The sequence below is a fragment of the Carya illinoinensis genome, chromosome 1 (assembly GCF_018687715.1).
Source record: "Carya illinoinensis cultivar Pawnee chromosome 1, C.illinoinensisPawnee_v1, whole genome shotgun sequence".
NCBI classification, from domain to species: domain Eukaryota; kingdom Viridiplantae; phylum Streptophyta; class Magnoliopsida; order Fagales; family Juglandaceae; genus Carya; species Carya illinoinensis.
In genome coordinates, this window is record NC_056752.1 from 9,124,290 (window position 1) to 9,144,912 (window position 20,623).

At 35.2% G+C, this 20,623-nt stretch overlaps 1 protein-coding gene across 2 annotated transcripts; it reads left to right on the forward strand.

Moving 5' to 3' along the window:
- The first annotated feature begins 16,549 nt into the window (after window positions 1-16,549).
- LOC122309628 ((+)-neomenthol dehydrogenase-like) lies at window positions 16,550-19,583 on the forward strand. Of its 2 annotated transcripts, none has more exons than XM_043123168.1 (5): window positions 16,550-16,627; window positions 16,778-17,024; window positions 17,983-18,030; window positions 18,462-18,659; window positions 19,029-19,583. In XM_043123168.1, the coding sequence occupies exons 1-5, from the start codon at window positions 16,608-16,610 to the stop codon at window positions 19,404-19,406; spliced, it is 891 nt and encodes a 296-aa protein (XP_042979102.1). In that variant the 5' UTR covers window positions 16,550-16,607; the 3' UTR covers window positions 19,407-19,583. The 2 variants fall into 2 exon arrangements, with proteins under 2 accessions (XP_042979102.1, XP_042979096.1); XM_043123162.1 differs by having other exon boundaries at window positions 18,486-18,659.
- Window positions 19,584-20,623: the final 1,040 nt, after the last annotated feature.

Here is a 20,623-nt window from a genome sequence, read left to right on the forward strand (position 1 = left end):
CAAAGTTTATCCCGCATGGGGTGGCTACCCACCAATGTTTAGCCTACATGTACGGCAGCGTCAAACGCATTGTGGGGGCAAGGAGCACCATGCCAATGGGTTTAGAGGTGGTTGCTAGTTGCTTCACAAGCGTACTGATGTCTAGTAGGATTCCTTTTGCCAACTTCTAGAACATTTGGCTGCAAGGAACTAGAGGGAAAACTCTCACCGTCTCTATGTGGCCTTCCAGCGTGGTGGCTAGACTCAAATTGCGCCACATTAGGGGGTGGCATGAAGCAAGCCCGTGCTTGTGAGTTTCCAGGGTGTACGGAGATGTGCAGTGCGCCTTGGAGGCAAAGAACCAATGGAAGGACCCAACATCTCTATCTTTCCATCCATTAAGGGGGGCAAACTTAGGTAGCGCCACATGGGGGGCTGGCGGGCAGCATCCCTTGAACCTCTTGGGTACACGGCAGTGAGCACCCTTGATGTGCATAGTGCACACCCTGCACCTTGTGAACTTTCTCTCTTTTTAGGTAGTCCTAAAAAAATTAAAATCCATCTCAAGTATAAAGGAGAGTCATAGGAAAACTTATATGCTTTTCTGAAGGTCCTTGCCTTCCACCTTTTTTTTTTTTGGGCATAGATTGATAAATCATTCCCATAGATGGCATCAAACTATTGATGCATTTTTTTCTATGGTTAGAGCCCAATGATATGATTGAACGGCCCATGAGAGCGGCTGAAGTATCGATACAATGCTCTTGTCTTCATCCATGAAAGTAAATAATAAGTAAAGGGAAGGAAATATAAATGATATAGAAAAAATACACAAATTTACGTAATTTGGTATAACCCCTACATCTAAGGGTTGTGTTGGGAGCAAATCCACTATACTTGGTGATTTGTACAGTCCCTCATGACCTTACGTATCTCTCAAAACAATAGAGGTTGAAGAAGATCCTATTTCCCTTTTAGAGAGAAGATGGTGAATATGATGAAACCGATGGTATTTGTAGGGAAATTCCCTTTTATCGAGGCATGGGTGATGGATTTCTTTTTAGCCTTATGTTTTTCACCTATCCCCCTAGCATGTCTACCTTAACGAAAAAGAAAATAGAATACCACACATAAACATCAAACCCCTAGCTTATGTTTTTCACCTATCCCCCTAGCATGTCTAGCTTAATGAAAAAGAAAATAGAATACCACACCTAAACATCAAACCCGAGAGAGACGCACCAGTTGGAAAAAAACAAAAATGACCACACCTAAACATCAAACCCAACTTGGTCCCCCCCTTTCCCCCTCGCATGTGTCAAGGGGAGAGTTTGGCACCAGGGCCCTACCTCGCCCCGGTGGGCGGTGACCCCGTTTGTACGCTAGGGGGTGGTTTTGACCCCACTGCCATCCATCCCTTTTCCAAGCCTTGACACCAATGGCTCAGTCTCTGCTACAACCCAAACCACCTCCCAAAACCAACCAAAAAGCAAAAAAAAAAATCTAAAATTATCCAAAAGTAAATTCTGGTAGAGAGAGAGAGAGAGAGAGAGAGAGAGAGAGACATACATGGGGTTAAGAGGTTCGGGTTGACGACAGGGATCTAAGACATCGAGGCCATGAGAGGAGGAGAAACTAAGACAGGAATGAGAGAGGGGGAAAAGAGAGAGAAAGTTGTGGGGGGAGGTGTTTCAATTTTTTTAAGAAATTGTCGTTTTATTAGATACTATTATTTTTTTAAATATATGTGTGTGTGTATGGGTTGGGCTTGGCTGATGGGGTAAATCCTAGGCAATAGAGATGTGATCAGTCTTATTCTGTCCGATTTTGTATATGTTTTAGTGGGGGCCCAGCCCGTCTTAATCCCCTGCTTATATATTTATGCATATATATATACATTGTGCTTATATATATATATTTATATATATTACAATTTGGTAGACTTATTCATAAGATTGTATTGCATTGACCTCCTTTATGTATTGCAAGGAGGCCAATGCAATACAATCTTGTAAATAAGTGTAATAAATTTAAAAACTAATAACATAAAAATTTTTGTTATATATACAAATTTTAATTTACAAGTTAAATTATATAATAATTTGAGTATCCAAAAATAATTTTTAGATCCAATGAGACATCAATACCCTTGAAGTGGGAGTGAGGCAGGGCGTAGCGAATGTAATGTCTCGCCCTTGCATATGTGGATATCACCCCTAGTTGCATATCTTGACTCTTTAACATTTCACTTTACAAGAGCTTGGGCCACGTTTTTGTTCCTTTGCATCTTCCATTCATTCATTCATTCATTCTTTCTTTCTTTATTTTATTTTTATTTTTTTATTTTATTTTTATTATTTTTTATTAATATTTTTTTTTATCCAATTATCTTTATTCCATTTCCTTGTGTCCAATGTGCAGCCATTTTGTTTGTTCTTTTCTTATCTCTTATTTAACGTTCACGTTCAAAGCTTATTTTTTTTACTACTCCTGTAAGAAAAATAAATATTTTGAAACTAATAAAAATATAAGAATTAACACTACATAATTATTATAATGCTTTATTTAAACTAGTAAAATTATGTACAATTTGGCTATTATCAGGTTAATTTCGGGTTAAGCAAGTTAACTTGTTATTAACCCATTTATAAATTGCGTCTTAATAGATCAACCTGTTTTGATCTAAATCCGTTAATATCAAATCCAAACACACTAATTTCGTATCGTGTTCATGTTAGTTTCATGGGTAATATCATATATTACCACCCTAATTAATTGCCCAATAGACAGTTAAAAAAAAAACCGTTAGACATACGCAATTGGATAGCCTAAAGGTCCCCTATAACGCTCCATACCCAGAGCCCGTCACCTAAAAATCATCTTCCATAACACAAATATATTTATCCAAAAGGTGCTATAGTCCATAAATTTATTTATCCAATCTGGATATATATATATATATGTTCCTCTATAAAGACATCAAAGAAAGACCTCAGCATAACTAATTTAAAATTTCCATAAAGACTCCATAAAAATATTCACATCTCAAAATACCCTAAATACAAAAAATGAAAACTAATTCCACTAAATATGACTCTCCAATGATCACTTGTACCCCTTCAACACTTATTCTCTTATGTTTAACAACTCTTGCTTGGGCTTTCTACTCTTTGACTCTCAACTGAACCATCAAAATTATCTAAAAATATTGAGGAGATAATAGATGAGTTATTAACAACTTAGTAAGCAGTGAACATATACTAGTATGTATATATAAACCATTTACTGAGTACAGAATGCAGAATAAAAACATTTTTAGTTTCAGAATATAGAACAAAACATGCCATCAAAATATCAGAACGACTGTTTTAGAAGTATTCATATACAAAAATCATTTAGCATAACATAATTGAACATCATCATAAAATAACAGAAGCATTATATCAGAATAGAAGCCATGTTTAGCCCCATGGTGTGGTTGTACTATCTTCGATGGCCAAACCAAACAGAAATAAAAGTGAATCTTTCTTTTATCATTCTCAAAGCCCTAAGTGTTTATACATAAAAGACCACATTGAAAAATCACTTTATTTTCGAAGTGAGTGCATTCAGAAACAAAATTGTTGGCACCAACACCATAAGAGAATTAGAATCAAAGATATCAGATCAGAAACAAAAATAAAATCAGAGATAGAATCAGAATGTTATGTCAGAGGTTTTTAAGATATAACCATTCATATCAGAATCTGAGTGTTGAACAGATACATATCACATAATCCAATACAAAAATCTCAAATTTTATATTCGCTCTTTTTATATAGTTGAGAAAATAGAATTTCAAAAATTTGCCCACGTCTACACTAGTCATGACAAAAATATCTTTATCTTTATTTATTCAAACACAATGAGTAATGCAAAAAAAGAAAAAAACAATGACTGAGGTTGTTTTTAATGTTCTATAACAAAAGCATGCATGTTTTTCATAAAATTAACTTCAGTATATTCTTTTTATATAAAGTCTAGCATAAGAACCCTATTTACTTGAATCTTACAGAGAATTACCTAGACCTTGAACCTAGCACTAGGAATGTCACAACCTAAATCAATTTACTAACGTGTTAATAATCTACTCAAGCACAAAACCAGTCTAACTAACAGAAAAACAATTCATAACTATAATTCAGCACGCTTATTCCATAATAATGCCTCAGTTTTGTAACCATGGTACAACACAAATTTCATAAATTAACTTAATTAACCGCCACACCGCCACACCCAAGTCAAGCCATAACCCACACTTTTCAAGTCAAAATGAACTCGATCCGAACATGTCCAATAACCATCAGCCCACACTTTAAAAAATAACTTGCACCTAACCTATATAACAAATACACATCATGCAATTATTCCCAACAAGCCATGTGAGTTCAGCCCATCTGAAAAGGTCAGGTTCATTATGGACCTTCGGTCATAACACTTAAAAAAAGGTTTCAAAACCTTTACAAGATGGCAACAGCGCAAGGGCCTTTTAATGGCAATCTTTGTAATTATACCAACATATGTACGTACTTTTTCTGAAAAGTTGAACACCTAAAAGTATCCTCATCCAGATCCTCATCCTCATCCCTATAATTTAACTCAAAATCACCTTTCCTCAAATTTATCCCTAAATTTTATTCATCTTCTAAAAACCTCCCACATCTCATTCCCCATCCCTATCTCTATTCTATTAAATAATATTTCTCTATTCTTTTTTTATTACTTTTTTCTCTCTCTTCCATTTACAATTTTAACTACTAACTCTTTCGTCTTATTATCTTTTTTTTCAAATATCAATTTCTATAAAATTTTTTTACGGTTTTGACTATCAAATACAACATTTTTTAAACCGAAATTCGTATTATAAAAATAATAATTTTTTTTATTTAATTAGTGCATTTTCTAACGTGATGGCCATGTTTTATTATTTAGTATTCTTTATCCGTTTTTTTAATGGTTTTGAACCAAGTCACGTATTGAATATAAAATTTCACGTATTTTTTTCTCGGTAACAGTGGCCTCGTATTTCTTTCATGTAATAGTGGATTAAATTTGGCATAACTTATAATTGTTTCTGAAATTATGGCATCCAATTTACTTGCACAAAAGTATAACAGGAAACTATCATCAAAAGTACAATAAAAAAATTACATTACAATCAATCCAAATCTCGGGCATTACTGCGTCTCTCTCCCCTACTCTCACGCACACACCACTTCGAAACACAAGTTAAACAAACAGATCATTGCACAGATTACACGCCATTCAAACGCCATGGTTTCTGTTGTTTCTGCTAGTTCTATTGAAGCCCAGACCCAAGACTTCTCTCCTAAAAAATCCCCCTCCCAAAACCATGAAACTTCTGAAACTGGTCGTCTGAGAGTCATTTGTTGAACTTCAAATGTGAGAATCGAGTTTCAAGAACAGAATTAGAGGAAGAAATTGAAAGATTGATATACATGGTCGGCCCCCAAGCAAAACTGAGTTTCTTCTAAAATTCTACTTTCTAACCCCAAGACTTGAAAACTACGAATTGTAGCAATGTGGAGAAATTAAAAATTTCAACTTTCAAATTTTATCAGCAACCAGACAAAGCTTACAGGAAGCGAAATATAAAAATACAGAGTACAAAAACGAAGAAAAAAGGAACAGAGAGAGGCGCATACTGAGCTCGAAGAAGAAGAGAAAGAACATGAGAATGAAGGAGACGAGGGTGATAAGGCCACCGGAAAAGGTACGGCTATAGAAATCCTCATTAACTTTAGGGTACGCGTCCAGTTTCCGGAGCTTGTGAAGGACTTTATCCATGAGCACCGGATCCACACCACACGCCCTCAAGCACCAAACTTCCAACCCACCCCTTCTTTTGACACAAGTAATAATCACCCACGAAAAAATAGAGTCGCTCAATTTTCTCTCCCTGTAATCTAAATCTAAGCGAGAAGATGAGCCTCTCAGAGGATGAGCGGCCCTTCCGGGAAGAGAAAATGACAACGGCGAGTGATGCGACGCTTTGTCGATTTTGTGATTTGGTGTGAGCTGTTGTTCCGAATGTTAAGGGAAGTTGTCGTGTGTCTGGATTTTGGTTAGTTGATCACAGCACCAAACCAACCCAAAAGAGCAACGTTGATTCCACAGACGTTACGAGGGAAACCCAGAAGAAAAACAAAAAGCGATTCGGACAAAACAGGGAAACCCAGAAGAAAAACAAAGCCAAATCAGAGAATAAATAGCACTTACAGTCGAGGAGGGCAGAATCCGGCCGTGCTGCGTTGCGAGGGAGGGGGGGAGGGGGGGAGAAGAAGACGCGGGCTAGAAGGGGCAACCGTTGGGGCGAGAGAGCGATGCGGATGTACAGTGGGTCCTCAAATATGGGGACCTCCTGTAGCACCCCTAATTTTCATCCCCATTTTGGGGAACGGGATGGAGAGGGTTTTTGAGCCAAACCGGTAATTTTTTCCCAAATTATAAGGATGGGGGAGAGATACAGAACGGGATGTGAGTGCTCTAACAGCAATTTAAAGTAGCAAATATTTATTCTAGAACCAGAGGGCTGTGAGACATATCTTACCCAATGAAAAACAGAGGACACCATGCGGAAGAAAGGTAGGACACAATGGAGCTCAGGTGACTGTGTCGATATTCACGATGGTGTGGCTGGAGGTAAAGAATGGTGAAAATTTTGAGAGAAAAATGGCTTCAGTGCCGTTAGCCTGTGGCTAGCTGGGTTGGCTTCTCTTGTGCATGGTGATGGTTCTCTATTGGACGTCAGTGTGACAAAGGGAGGTGTTGATATGAAAATCAGTGGCTGCTAGTGGTGGTTCTCGATGGCGTTGCCGTGAAAAGTTGGACGGGGCTAGGCATGGGCTTTGGTGAAGAATCTGAAAGATTGAAGTGGCGGCGCTGCCGTGTGGTGCTAGGCGGCTTGACATAGACGAGATCGAGAGGAAGAGAGAGAGAGAGAGAGAGAGAGTCGAGAGCATGAGAGAGATGGAGAGAAGGTTTGTTGAGAGAGATATTGAGCGATGAGAGAAACGAGGGCATCTGAGGGTGTGATTGGGAGAGACAGAGAGTGACTGTGAAGGGGGTAACAGAGGGTACGGAGTGGGGTGAAGTGTGTTGGGGGGGGGGGGTGTGGGTTTGGGGGTGTTGGGTATGTGTCGTGCAGATGGTGGCCTGTGGGAAGGAGGGAAAAATAAAACAAAACAAAAAGAAAAATCTGGGGTTTGAGTTTCTAAGGGCTTGGGACTGGGTTTCATCGTGGGCTTGGGCCTTACTTGGGCTTGGGTGTTACATCCCCAATTAGCTAAAACCCACTAGAAATAGAAAATTGCCCAAGTCATAATGTTAATATATTAAAATCCTCAAGATCCCCATGTCAACCAATTGATAATCTTATGCGAAGCTAATACATTTTTACAATTTCATCGATTGAGTTATTTTCTTCACTGGTAGGAGAGTGCAGAGTGGAGTTAGTAGAACACTTGTTTGACAGCCATCTCATCTACCTAGAAAAAGGCATCTCTCTCAGAAAATCTCACCACCGATTGCCTCCCTTTCGTGACCATATATCATCGGGCGGAGGACCGCTTCCTATATGGTTGGCTTGTCTCTCACTCACGCAGGGTGATTTTTTAAACACTACTCGATCTTTCTTTATTCTAATTGTACGTAGGCTATTTTGGAAACACCATGCACGTGTAACATTCACGTCATATAGTTTATGTAGAAATTAATGTTTTTCACGTCAAATATTATATATACGTATATATGCTGCTATATATAAGTGCACTTAATTGGCATGCTCTTGAAAGTACTTGTGATTAGTTGTGAATTCAAAACCAAGGAACCAAAAGAAGGTAGAAGTAGGGTTGGTGAAGAGTCTTTGTTGAGTTGGGAAGTGTATTTCATGTTCTACTACAAAAAACATGAATCAAGTTAGGTTATATATAGTGTGATAACTTGAAGGCTAGAATGGGCAGCCAAGGAGCCATATTAAATTAATATGCTTATAAGAAATCTTCAATATCCATGATTCCAGGTACATTTCATGTTTTTAGATTCCTCTTGGGGGGGGGGGGGGTGTTGGGCAAAAACAAATAAAAAACAAATAAAGTGACAAAGGGCAAAGAAAAAGATGAACAAGGCGTGATTCTAAACCGTGATAAAACTGATCTTAGTTTTAGATTCCTAATAGATCAATCCTCGGAGCCTCAAATTTCTGAATGAATGGATAGCCTCTTTAAGACCACACCTTGTAAAAATATTCAAAGTATCGGTTGGATTGTTACCTTCTACACATACACTACAACAAAAAATTGATTTTGGGACGATTTTGGTTTGGGACGAAATGAAAATCGTCCCAAAAAGTTAGATTTTGGAACGTTCCCAAAAAATGATGAATTGTCCAGTCCGTTCGAAAGCATTCTCTATATAGAGTTCTCTATATAATAATATTAGGTAACATATATCTAGGATGCAGAAGATACAGTAAGTTGTCATTTACCGTAAGACTGCTTCACATAAAATCAATGTGCCGATTATCAATTAAGGCTGTCAATATATTACTTGAATTGTTTAAGGAGGCACTGCCATCAGATAATACACTTCCTCGTAACTTCTATGAAGCAAAAAAATTGAAACAAGGACTTGGATTTGATTACAAAGTAATACATGCATGTAAGAATGACTGCATATTATTTTGGCAAGAGAATGAGCAGTTGAACGAATGTCTCATATGCCATGAATCAAAATGGACATCTGACAAACAAAATGTACCGCAAAAGGTAGTACGCCACTTTCCATTGACACCTAGATTACAACAATTATATATGTCACGTGCAACGGCTGCAGACATGATATGGCACTCATTAGCCAGAGTTAGAAACGTGATATTTTATCATATCCTGCTGACTCCCAGTTGTGGAAGGAATTTGATAAGGAATACTCATGGTTTGCAGAAGAACCACGTAATGTGAGACTTGGGTTGGCAACAGATGGATGTAATCCGTTTGGGAACATGAGTACTAGTCATAGTACTTGGCCAGTTGTACTTATGCCGTATAATTTACCACCGTGGAAGTGTATGAAAGATCTATATTTCATGATGAGTTTGCTCATTCCAGGTCCGAGATCACCGGAAAATGATATAGACATACACTTACAGCCATTGATTGCAGAATTGAAAGATTTGTGGGAGAATGGGGTTGTCACATTTGATTCATCAACAGACAAGTCGTTCAAGATGCATGCTGCCGTTTTATGGATAATAAATGATTTTCCAGCTTTGGAAACTTGTCAGGTTGGAGTACTAAGGGGAAAATGGCATGTCCAACTTGTAACAAACATACTAAATCTGAATGGCTCACTTATAGGAAGAAATTATGTTTCATGGGTCATCGTCGATTTCTACCCGGTGATCATAGATGGCGGGAAAATTCACAAATGTTTGATAGTACTGTTGAATAGGGCCAACCTCCACCATATTTATCTGGTGAAAATTTAATTACACAATTTGTAGATGTTGGTTGTAATGAATTTGGTAAAAAAAATCGAAAGAGAAAACGAGCTATATCTAAGTTGAATTGGACTAAGAAGAGTATATTTTTTGATCTTCCATACTGGTCCAAGTTAAAATTACGGCATAGTCTTGATGTTATGTATATTGAAAAAAATATATGTGAATCCATATTGAAAACATTAATATCAATTGAAGGAAAAACGAAGGATACATTAAACTCAAGGAAGGATTTAAAGCAGTTGGGAATAAGACCGGAAATGCAATTGCAAGAAAATGGTTCGTCCGTTTACATGCCGATTGGGTGGTATACATTGTCAAGGAATGAAAGGGCTACTTTTTGTGAGTTGATAATGAAAATTAAATTACCGGACGGTTATACCTCGAATTTGACAAAGTGTGTGCGAACAAATGACTAGAAAATAACTGGGTTAAAAAGTCATGATTTTCATGTCCTTTTGTAGCGTATCTTGCCTATTGGTATCCGTGGGTATTTGACTAGAGACGTGCGCGTGACTTTCACTGAGTTGGGTTTATTTTTTAAAGACTTATGTGCACAGATATTAAATGTAGAAGCTTTGGATTGAATGGAACGGGAAATTTTCATAATATTCTGTAAGTTAGAAAGTATTTACCCACCGTCATTTTTCGATGTCATGGTTCACCTAGCTGTCCATTTGCCACGTGAGGCTCGACTTGCAGGATCAGTTCAGTATAGATGGATGTATCCCATTGAACGATTTCTTGGGAAGTTGAAACGAACAGTTGGTAACAAGGCTCGCCCAGAAGGATTAATTGCAAAAGCATATATTGATGATGAGTGGCATACCTTCTATTCCAAATATTTCCACGGAGTTGACACTAGGTTTGATAGGCCAGAAAGAAACTTTGACGTTGATAAAGCAAGACAACAAAATGTGTTTTCCCTGTTTTCCCAACAAGTACGTCCACTTGGTGCAGTGCATGGTTATGACTTATGTGGAAGAGAATTTGAGAAAGCTCAGTGGTACGTGCTGAACAATTGCTCTTAGATAGAGAATTACATGAAATAAGTACTAATCTTTTCTTAATTTAATATTCGCTCATTTACTTTCACAAAATTCTAAGAATATAAAATACATGTGGTAATCATTAATTTCAGTGATCATATTAACATGCTCAAAGAACTAGGAGTAAATGATATAGATCAGAAACATGAAGAGGAGTTCCCGAGATGGTTTGAACAACGGGTAATGACATTACATATGCTTTACTCATCCAATACATCAGAAAATATTGATTTTTTTTTTATTTATATAATAGAAGCTTTACTCAATATGTAGGTTGTACAAATGCATGCCAATAATCCAAACGATATATCAGATGAACTGTATGCATTAGTGCGTGGTCCATCGAGACGCGCTACAAGATATTCTGCATGTATTTCTCGGGGAAGTAGGTATCACACAATAGATCGAGATCATTATAGGAAAACACAAAATAGTGGTGTCCGAGTTGAGGGAAGTCATGATAGATAAAATATTGATTTCTATGGAGTGATTGTTGATATAATTAGAATGAAATATTTGGCGGAGCTTGCAGTGTATCTGTTTAAGTATGATTGGTGGGATTTAAGCAATACTCAAACTGGAGTCCGTGATGATGAATATTTTTTGAGTATTAATACATCAAGAAAATGGTACGAGGATGATCAATTTGTTTTAGCTTTTCAAGCATCTCAAGTATTCTACTTAGATGACCCGAAGTTAGGAAATCAATGGCGAGTAGTACAAAAAGATTCTCCAAGAAATATATATGATGTTATCCTTCAGGCAAAAGGGCGAGATGAAGAAGAAGATAATGCCTCTATTCAAGAAGCATACCAAGAGAGTCAACCCGTCTTTAATTTGTTTGTGGATTTGAGCCAGTATAAGATGATTCTATTGAATAGAGAAGATATTGAGATTGAAATTGTTGATGTGACACTTGAGCAAAATATTGATTTATCTGAAGTATCTACAGATGATGAGACTGAATTTTCAAATGATACTAATATAGATAATGATTGACGAATTATGTTTTTACATTACGTGATGATAACCACTATTTTACTTAATGAATATTGTATCAGTTTTTTGAAATTATGCCTCCGAAGAGAAAGGAAGTTCGCAACCCATCTCCACTTGTTCCTAGCTCTCCTTCAGACTCACCATTAGAGATTAACTCTACAGAACAAGGTAAAATTCTTATAGTTATAAAATTTATTAATTAAGGTTATAATAGAAAATTGATTACAATGTTATATATCATGATGACTTTACAGTACAATCTCGTCAAGGTTGAGGCATTACGAGAGGCGTGACGTTGGAAAAATATTGTAAGGTGAGTAAAATCAAGGTTAACATTCTTGACAAACATACCGGAAGCGAAGGACAACCAGTAACTTGGCTTGTATCGCATGTGGGTGCTCTTACTCGAACTTATGCACCTTTGGCAACAAGTTCATGGAAGAAAGTCCCCCAAGATGTTAAAGAACTTATCAAGAAGCGTTATTTGGTAATGTTTAAAACAGATAGTGAGTTAGTAAATTTTTTTATTTTACTTAAAGTTAGAATATTATAAATGATAATATGTTTGTCTAAATTTTTTTTACAGGATGATTTCGAATTAAATTTTGGTCGGAGAGAGGAGCGTAAGACTGTGGAAAAACTTATGAGTAATGCATTCTACAAATATAAGCCGAGGTGTCATGAGTACTATAATAAGTTCGAGAATATGGAAAATGCACGCTAACATCCTTTTCAAGATGTCAAACCTTCTGATTGGGAAAAACTTTATGACATGTTTAAGGATCCATTATATAAGGTATAATTATATTAATTATTTTAGTCATCCTATTTCTAATTTCGCTTTCTAATATTTTCAATTCCTATGTAGGAGCAAAGTTCTATAAACAAAACAAATAGATTGAAATTGAAGATTACTCATCATGCAGGTTCAAGATCTTTCCACCGCTTCTCTAAGAAAATGGTATTGCTATTTTTTTTATTTGTATATAGGTAACTGAATATATGAATCCTAATGACTTTATATCTTAACAAATATTTATTATAGCAAGATTCAGATGCTAATTATGATTTGACAAAATTATATGCTGCATCACATACTAATCGTAATGGAGAGTGGAGTCATCCTGATGCCCGTGAGAATTATGTAAGTATTATAAATTGTTCTAAATAAATATATTATAATATTTATGATAATATTAACTATTTATCTTATGTATAGGATAAAATGCTTGCCATACGTGCTGAACCTGCGTCAGATCAAAACTCCTCAACAAATGAAATTGAGATTTTTACACAAGTTCTGGGTCAACGTTCAGGATATTTGAGGGGTTTGGGTCGCTGTGTCAAACCTTCCCCCTTTTCCTTTTCTTCCGGGTCTACTTCTGCGGCCTCTATGGCGTAAGAGAATTCGAATTGCAGAATTGAAAAATTGGTTGCAAGGCAGCATGAGTTAGAGGCTCAATTGGCGAAACAAGGAGAGATGGAGAAGCGCCTCAAACAACATGAAGAACAACAAGAATAGTTCAGGAGAGAAATGCAACTCCAAATGCAGCAGCTTATGCAACAGTACAGGCCTCCAAGCAACTGATGGTTTTTTACATATAGATTATGACATTATCTAATTATGTATGAACAATGTCAGTCTCGTGGTTATTTATTAGTTCGCACTTATTATAAAACTTTCGTGAGTACTAAATTGTTTCTAATGTATGTTTTTCAAATCTTTTGAATATCAAATTGGTTTTTTATTATTACTGGATTTTAATAAAATAGTTTTCGTTCGAACATTATTGATATAGCCGTTCGAACGAAACCAGATTGGTCAAAAAACGTTCGAACGAAATTCATTAGCGTACCGTTCGAACATAACTCAACACCGTTCGATCCATTTACCGTTCGGTCACTTCTTTTAACGTTCGAACGAAAATCTCTTTTGTACCATTCGAACGTTATCAAAATTTGGGATCGTTTGAACGTGTTTTCATAACCTTTCCACCAATGTAATTTCGTTCGAATGCCCAATGTATTGCCATTCGAACGTCATTCAGGAACAAAATTGAACCGTGACAAATAACTAGCCCGTTCAAACAGTATCGAACGGTTAATTTCAAAATCGTCCCTAAAGATATTTTCTGGGACGAAATGGTGATTTTCGTCTCAAAATACCTTCTGGGACAGTGATGTTGGGACGACTTTGGGACGATTTTTTTTCGTCTCAAAATATTTTTTGAGACAAAAAACCTACAATTTGGGACTAAATTTTTCGTTCCAAAAAAATGTTTATGTTGTAGTGATACATACATACATACATGCATGTATCAAGACTAGAGTATGGAAGAGGAAAATATTCATTCAGTTATCTATTAATGAATACATCTTTCCTTTATATACAAAAGAATAGTTTAGTTAGTTAGTCTAGTGCTAGACTAACTAACTAAACTATATCTCCAATAGAATGCACGTATGCCGTTCTGGGCCAAGCAGATCGATCGACTAAGGTACTCTTACCTTACCATAAGATAAAAAATAGTAGTTATATATGTAAGTAATTTTAAGGATATGACATAATGGGAAGGGGTGAGAGTACTTCTCCTTCCTTACTTATGACTACCAAATTAATAAATAATCTCCATCTAGAAATTTTTGTCTATTTTGTGACTAATTAACGAAAAGGTTTGTCATAGATGTAGCTCCATTGATTGGAAAAGTTCTCTTCCAACAAAGTTTTCACTGCTGTTAGCTCATCCTCGAAGCCTCCCAATTTCTAAATGAATGGATAGCCTACTTAAGATCACACATGCATTGTAAAAAATAGTTGAAGTACTCATATATTTATATTATTGTAGATTGTGATATTAAATGTGTATATTTATTAAATATGTGTTTTTATTTATTTTTATAATTCGGTAGTAAACTTTTTTAAGTATGGATAATAATCATGACCTTAAAGATGGTATTTTACACGTCTCAAAATTGTATTTATTTTTTTCAGATCATTGTATCCCTACAAATTTCTTCAACAAGTGCTACTACTTTGTTGCCTTCTAAATATGTTGTTTTGAGCAAATGATCAGAAACACAAATTGTATATTATTATGAAATAGACCGTTGATAGACTCTTCCCATGCATGCATTTTTACGTTATTGATAGATGGAAAGTCTTTCCACTTGTTGCATGTTGATTGGAAAGTCTTCCCACATGTCACCAACCGTGACAAAGTCTTTCCACTTGTATGCATGTTTGATTCGTAAAAATTATGGTTGAATATAGTACATTTTTAGTAACTTAACGAAGTCTTAGCATGTGATCCATTGGCAACTTTTTCTCCCAATAAGGTATCGATTTGAATCTTTCAAAAACTTCCAGTACTTCACGACTTGTCAACTCGTTTTCATTGCTAAAAAAAATCCCCTTCGACTAATATCGACAGGGCAACTGCTTCGACTTTGAAACCATGACTTTGCAGTATATCTATAAATAATAAAGAAATAATTTTTGAATAGTAGTGAAATAATTTGAATTAAAATATTTATTAGATTTTGTTAAATTAATGAAAGAGAATAAATTGAATAAAAATATTTATAAAGTCAAAAAATTATTTGAATATAATTTTGTAATATTATTTTTATTTTAAAATTTGAAAAATTTGTTTTTATTTTTATTTTTATTTTTTTTTGTGGTTTGTCTAAAAATTTGAAAAATTTGTAATGATTAGATTAAAAAGTTGAAGATTTGAAATTAAAAAGTATTTTGTATTTGATTGATGTTTGAGATCAATTAAATATTTGAGATCAAATACTCTTGTATAGGCCTTAGAATTAGAAAATATTATTATCCATTCTTTTAATCCAAGTTTCTATAATCCATATCAAACTTAGAATTAGAAAATATTATTATAAATTTTTAATGCCCGATATATTAATTAATTTTAATAAATTATCCATGTGGCATTATAAACATCCCCGCATATTATGCTTTCTTGTGCTTTTTATTTTTATTTTTCAGAGACTATAAATAACAAGTTTATTTGTGATATATAAGTGTATAAAAAAAATTTATAGATGTCAGTACGAAGAATTAAAAAATATATATTATACAATATACTATCATCTTATTTTCAATTTCAAATATTCAACTTTTTCATCTAATCAATATCTAATCATTATAACTTTCTTAAAGTAAAAAATATATATAAAAAAAAAAAGAAAGAAAAAAACTCAAAAAAATAATATTGCTTTTTCAGACTTTAAAAAAAATTATATTTAAAAAGTATTTTAACTTTAGAATATTTTAAATCAATTTTTTTTTCCTCTCATTCACTAAAAGCCAATAAAACATTTTAACTCAAATCATTCTATTATTATTTATAAAATTCTCATCTCACTTTTTAAATATGCTAGGTTGCATCCCAGCAATGACGTTTAGTATAATTATTTTTAATTGTCTTTAAATATTTTTTTAAAATACATAAATCTAATAATAGTCACTTTCTTAATCAATAGGAATAATAATAATAAATAAATAAATAAATAAAGCATTGGTAAAAATGGGTTCATTTTCCTATATATAGTATATATTTTAATTGACTTGATAAATCAATTATTTAATAAAGAATAAGAAATGATATTTATAGTCTTTAAGGAATGTATATTTTGTACACTTTCTTTAAAATTATTTTTAAAATTCACATAAAAAATTATTTTTTCAATAAAATATGCTAGTTTCTTTTAAAGAAAAATCACACGACTTGTATACTTTCCTAGCGTTACTAGGAAGATAATTAAAATACGATAAACCTCGGTACACATGAGGAATGAGAAAATTAATACAACGTACAAAACATAGCATGTCAGGTTCCAAAATCTGCCTTGATTTGCGAAACATACCCCTTCTCAGATGCACTTTTTCTACTATTTCTACTATATATAAAGGCCAATACTACCATTCAAATGACAGACCAACTAGTATCCCGACCTCACTTTACTCATTTTTCTCAATCCACGTTTCAAAGTGTTAACCATCAATGGCTGAGGCAACAAAGAGGTATTTCCTCATTCTTCAGTTTCAGTCCTTCCATGTTGTCTTTTAAATTTTCCATCGAAACCTCAAACCGCGCACACATATATAACACACCCATCTCTCTGATTCCTTCTTGTATTTGTCTTTTCTTTTTTGGTTGTTTTGCCATTTCAGGTATGCAGTTGTTACATGGGCGAACAAGGGGATTGGATTTGAAATAGTTAGACAGTTGGCTTCAAATGGGATCGTAGTGATGTTAACAGCAAGAGATGAGAAGAGGGGTCTTGAAGCTCTCCAGAAACTGCAACACTTACGTCTTTCAGATCAAGTGGTTTTCCATCAACTTGATGTGTCTGACCCTGCTAGCATTACTTCTTTCGCAGATTTTATCAAAACCCAGTTTGGTAAACTTGATATCTTGGTATATATGATTCGAAGTTGATTTCTTTATCTACTTTTTCATTCTTCCTGAATATCACGATTGAAAATTTTGAAGTATCCGTCATGACATGGTTGGACAGTTAGTTGGATTTTGATTTCTTGTAGGAACTTGTTGACTTCTTTTTCTTATTTATTATTGTTATTATTATTATTATACGTCTTTCTTCCTGCATGAACCTTTTTCTTGGGAGAAATTTTGCATTGAGTGATGCTAGGTTGCAGCCCATCAATGACCACTGGACATGCCGACCAGCACAAATTTAACTTTTTATTTTTTCTTCTTTTTCTTTTCATTTTTTTAACTTATTGAAATATTTTTAAAAAATAGAAAAAAAAAATACATCAATACACTAATTTTACTTCCTTAATCATTAAATAATTTTTTTTAAAAAAAATTTAAATACATGAACGATCAAAATGAGGAGACAAAATCAGACATGACACTAGCATTTTCCAATTTGTTATTACAGCAATACTACATACAGTCGTGGAATTGCAAACGCCACGCAATCGCTTTGAAAAAGAGTGGAGTCTACGATTAAAAAGTTAGTTTTTTTTTTTTTCATGTGGGTCCCATATTAATTCATTTTTTTAAAGCGACTGCACGCCGCTTGCACATCTACAACTGCAAATATCATTTCTCTTGTTATTATAGGTGAGGTTGATACCAAGGGTGTAGGTACGAGGACAATTCCGCTATTAATGAAATTCATATCATGATCTTGATACATTAATGGTAGAACTAACAAATGTAGCTAATCAAAATTATTATAACAGCTAATTATGCACTGCAGATTGCTGATAAAATTAAGGTAAGTCTTATAATTAAGTCCGTTACAAATATTTTAAACAACCGGAAGGATTCAACATCTTTTCCTGCCTAAAATAAAATACCCATTTGAAAAAAACGAATGATGGAATGTCAAAGCTATGTGCAGGTGAACAACGCAGGGATTGGTGGAGTGAAACTAGATGCTGATGTTGAGGTAAGTACTTTGGTGAATAGTTAACTTATACCGTCTACGAGTGTCTTTTTACAGTATTTTTTGAACAACTCCTGTTTTGAATGTCATGGTTGCATTCCATCTTTTGTTTTTATTTAATTTTTCATTTTTAAAAAAACGAACAGTAACCTGTAATTTATATATAACCCTCAGTTATCATCGTTTGACTCCATCTTGTTGTTTACATTAGAGTTTCTAAGAAGCATTAAGGACTATCAGATTCTGCAAAGCACTAACATGGAAATGCTTTTGATCTTTTTATATAATTTTTTAAACACCTACTTTTCCTTGAGAAAACTTGGCATCTTTTAGGCTCTGTTTTATAGCCTTTTTGAGAGTGATTTTCTCTTTTCTCCATAGATTGCTGCAGTCTACCATGGTCTTCACAGTACTCGGTGATAGTAACAACGGAGATTGACTTCTTGGTGCTACTGCAGGCAGGAGCCGGATATGATCGGAGTAAACTGATTCAGAATTCTGAGTTAGCAGAAGAATGCTTGCAAACAAACTACTATGGTGCTAGAAGAATGGCTGAGACACTCATTTCTGTCCTGCAATTGTCCAGTTCACCAAGGATTGTTAACATTTCATCGTCCTTGGGGAAGTTAGAGGTATGAAAGTAGCACATTCTACACTTAGAAACACATTGTTAGCACCTTCTAAAGAAACTTGACAGAGTTTTACATTACTTTGGAAGGCTTGAAACTCAGGCAACTTGAACTTCTAGCAGAGACTCAACTTGAATTTTAGACCGTTGTAAAATGGGTGAAATACAGACCAAATTTTGGTAAATTCATCTCAATGATCTCATTATCTGATCAAGCTGAGTCAACAAGGCAAAAACTATTTATTAACTTGATGAATTCACTCTGGGCCAATGCTGAAATGTGACAAGTCTTTTGGATTATTCTACTTTCGTAACTTATGTTAATCTTATATCAGTTAATTTTTCAAAAAACTTTCTTGCTTGTCTGTTTCAGAGCATTCAAAATAAATGGGCTGGAGGAATTTTACGTGATGCTGAAAACCTTACTGAAGAAAAAGTGGATGAGGTGTTGAAGGTGTTTCTAAAAGATTTTAAAGAAGGTTCCCTGACAGCAAAAGGGTGGCCAACTTTTCTATCTGCCTATTCAGTTTCAAAAGCAGCCATGAATGCCTACACAAGAATCCTGGCCAAAAAGTATCCAAGTTTCTGCATCAACTGTGTCTGCCCTGGCTCTGTCAAGACAGATATAGATGGAAACACTGGCATATTATCGACTGAAGAGGGTACTTCAAGTCCTGTGATGTTAGCCCTGATGCGCAATTGCAGTCCTTCCTGCCTCTTTTTTGTTCAGAAGGAATTGTCTTCCTTCTGAGCATTACAATAAAATACATATAGCCTGTGTACGATAGTAAATTTAAAGAAGTGGAAAGGCTAATCTCTGTACTTTCAATTTGAATATCTGTTATATTTATGAATAATACTGTATACAATCATTTTTGCATACTCTCTGCACATTCCGCTGTTGTGATTGACTACATCAATTTTTTTTTAATATGCAACCAATCACATCAATAGAATATACAAAAAAATATACAAAAATAACTGTACATATAATTTTTATGTATTTATACTCATCATATATAACTGTACATGAAATTTAAAACATTGTTTGAGTGTCTTCATCGGTACAGAATCCATTTGATCAACGTGTACCTTTCCGCTTTACTTCTAACATTTCTGGCTTCTTGTCAATCCTCAGGTAGCTCACCATTGTCCAGGTACTTGATGACGTCTCATGCCCACCCGAGGGCTTCAGGCTATACCTCCATCACCTTGAATCCTATTGCGGGTATCTCGACCATTCAAATTATCGTTTGCTCTGGTGGGGGGAGGTCCTCCTGCTCGGACGCTGCACTTGCTAATTTATTCACCTTGTGGTTCTTAGCCCTTGGTATATGTTGAATTTGAAAATACTTGAAGTGGGAGCACTCAGTTTTCACCAACACTAAATACTTTCTCAACTTGTCACTTTTCTCAACAAATTCTCCTTGTACTTGATTGACCATCACTTGAGTGAGCACGCACCTCTTTTTTTGCGGAACTTAAAGCTCTGGCGACCACCAATCCTGACAACAAGGCTTCGGCTTCGTTCATGGTCTTGAATGCTAATTTAATGGCGTTATTATGCTCCTCCCCATCTAATGTGATCATATGCACCCCTACCCCTCCTCTAGCCTGCCAAGATAAGCTATCAATGAAGAAGACTTGTTAGGGATTTAATGGGGGTGCTTGCTTGGTTTCTTTGGGGATGCCAGTAAACTTAGCCACAAAACTTGCCAACACTTGCCTTTTAATAGCAGTGCTCAGTGCATATTCGATGTCGAATTCGCTCAACTCCAAGGCCCAATTCATAAGTTGACCCGAGGTGTCCGGTCGTTGCAATATCTTCTTGAGGGGAGCCTCTATGAAGACCTTCATCAAGTGAGCTTGAAAATAGGGGCACAGCTTGGGCGCAGTGACAACTAGGGATAATGCAAGTTGCTCTATACGAGGGTATCTGTCTTCGACTTTGCGGTACGCTCAGCTAGT

What these genes read in the sequence shown, in the direction of transcription:
- LOC122309628 (XM_043123168.1), top strand. Translation starts at nt 16,608, where the DNA reads ATGGCTGAGGCAACAAAGAG. An exon ending in ATGGCTGAGGCAACAAAGAG is followed by an intron (nt 16,628 to 16,777) that starts GTATTTCCTCAT and finishes TTGCCATTTCAG; the next exon opens with GTATGCAGTTGTTACATGGG. An exon ending in AACTAGATGCTGATGTTGAG is followed by an intron (nt 18,031 to 18,461) that starts GTAAGTACTTTG and finishes GTAACAACGGAG; the next exon opens with ATTGACTTCTTGGTGCTACT.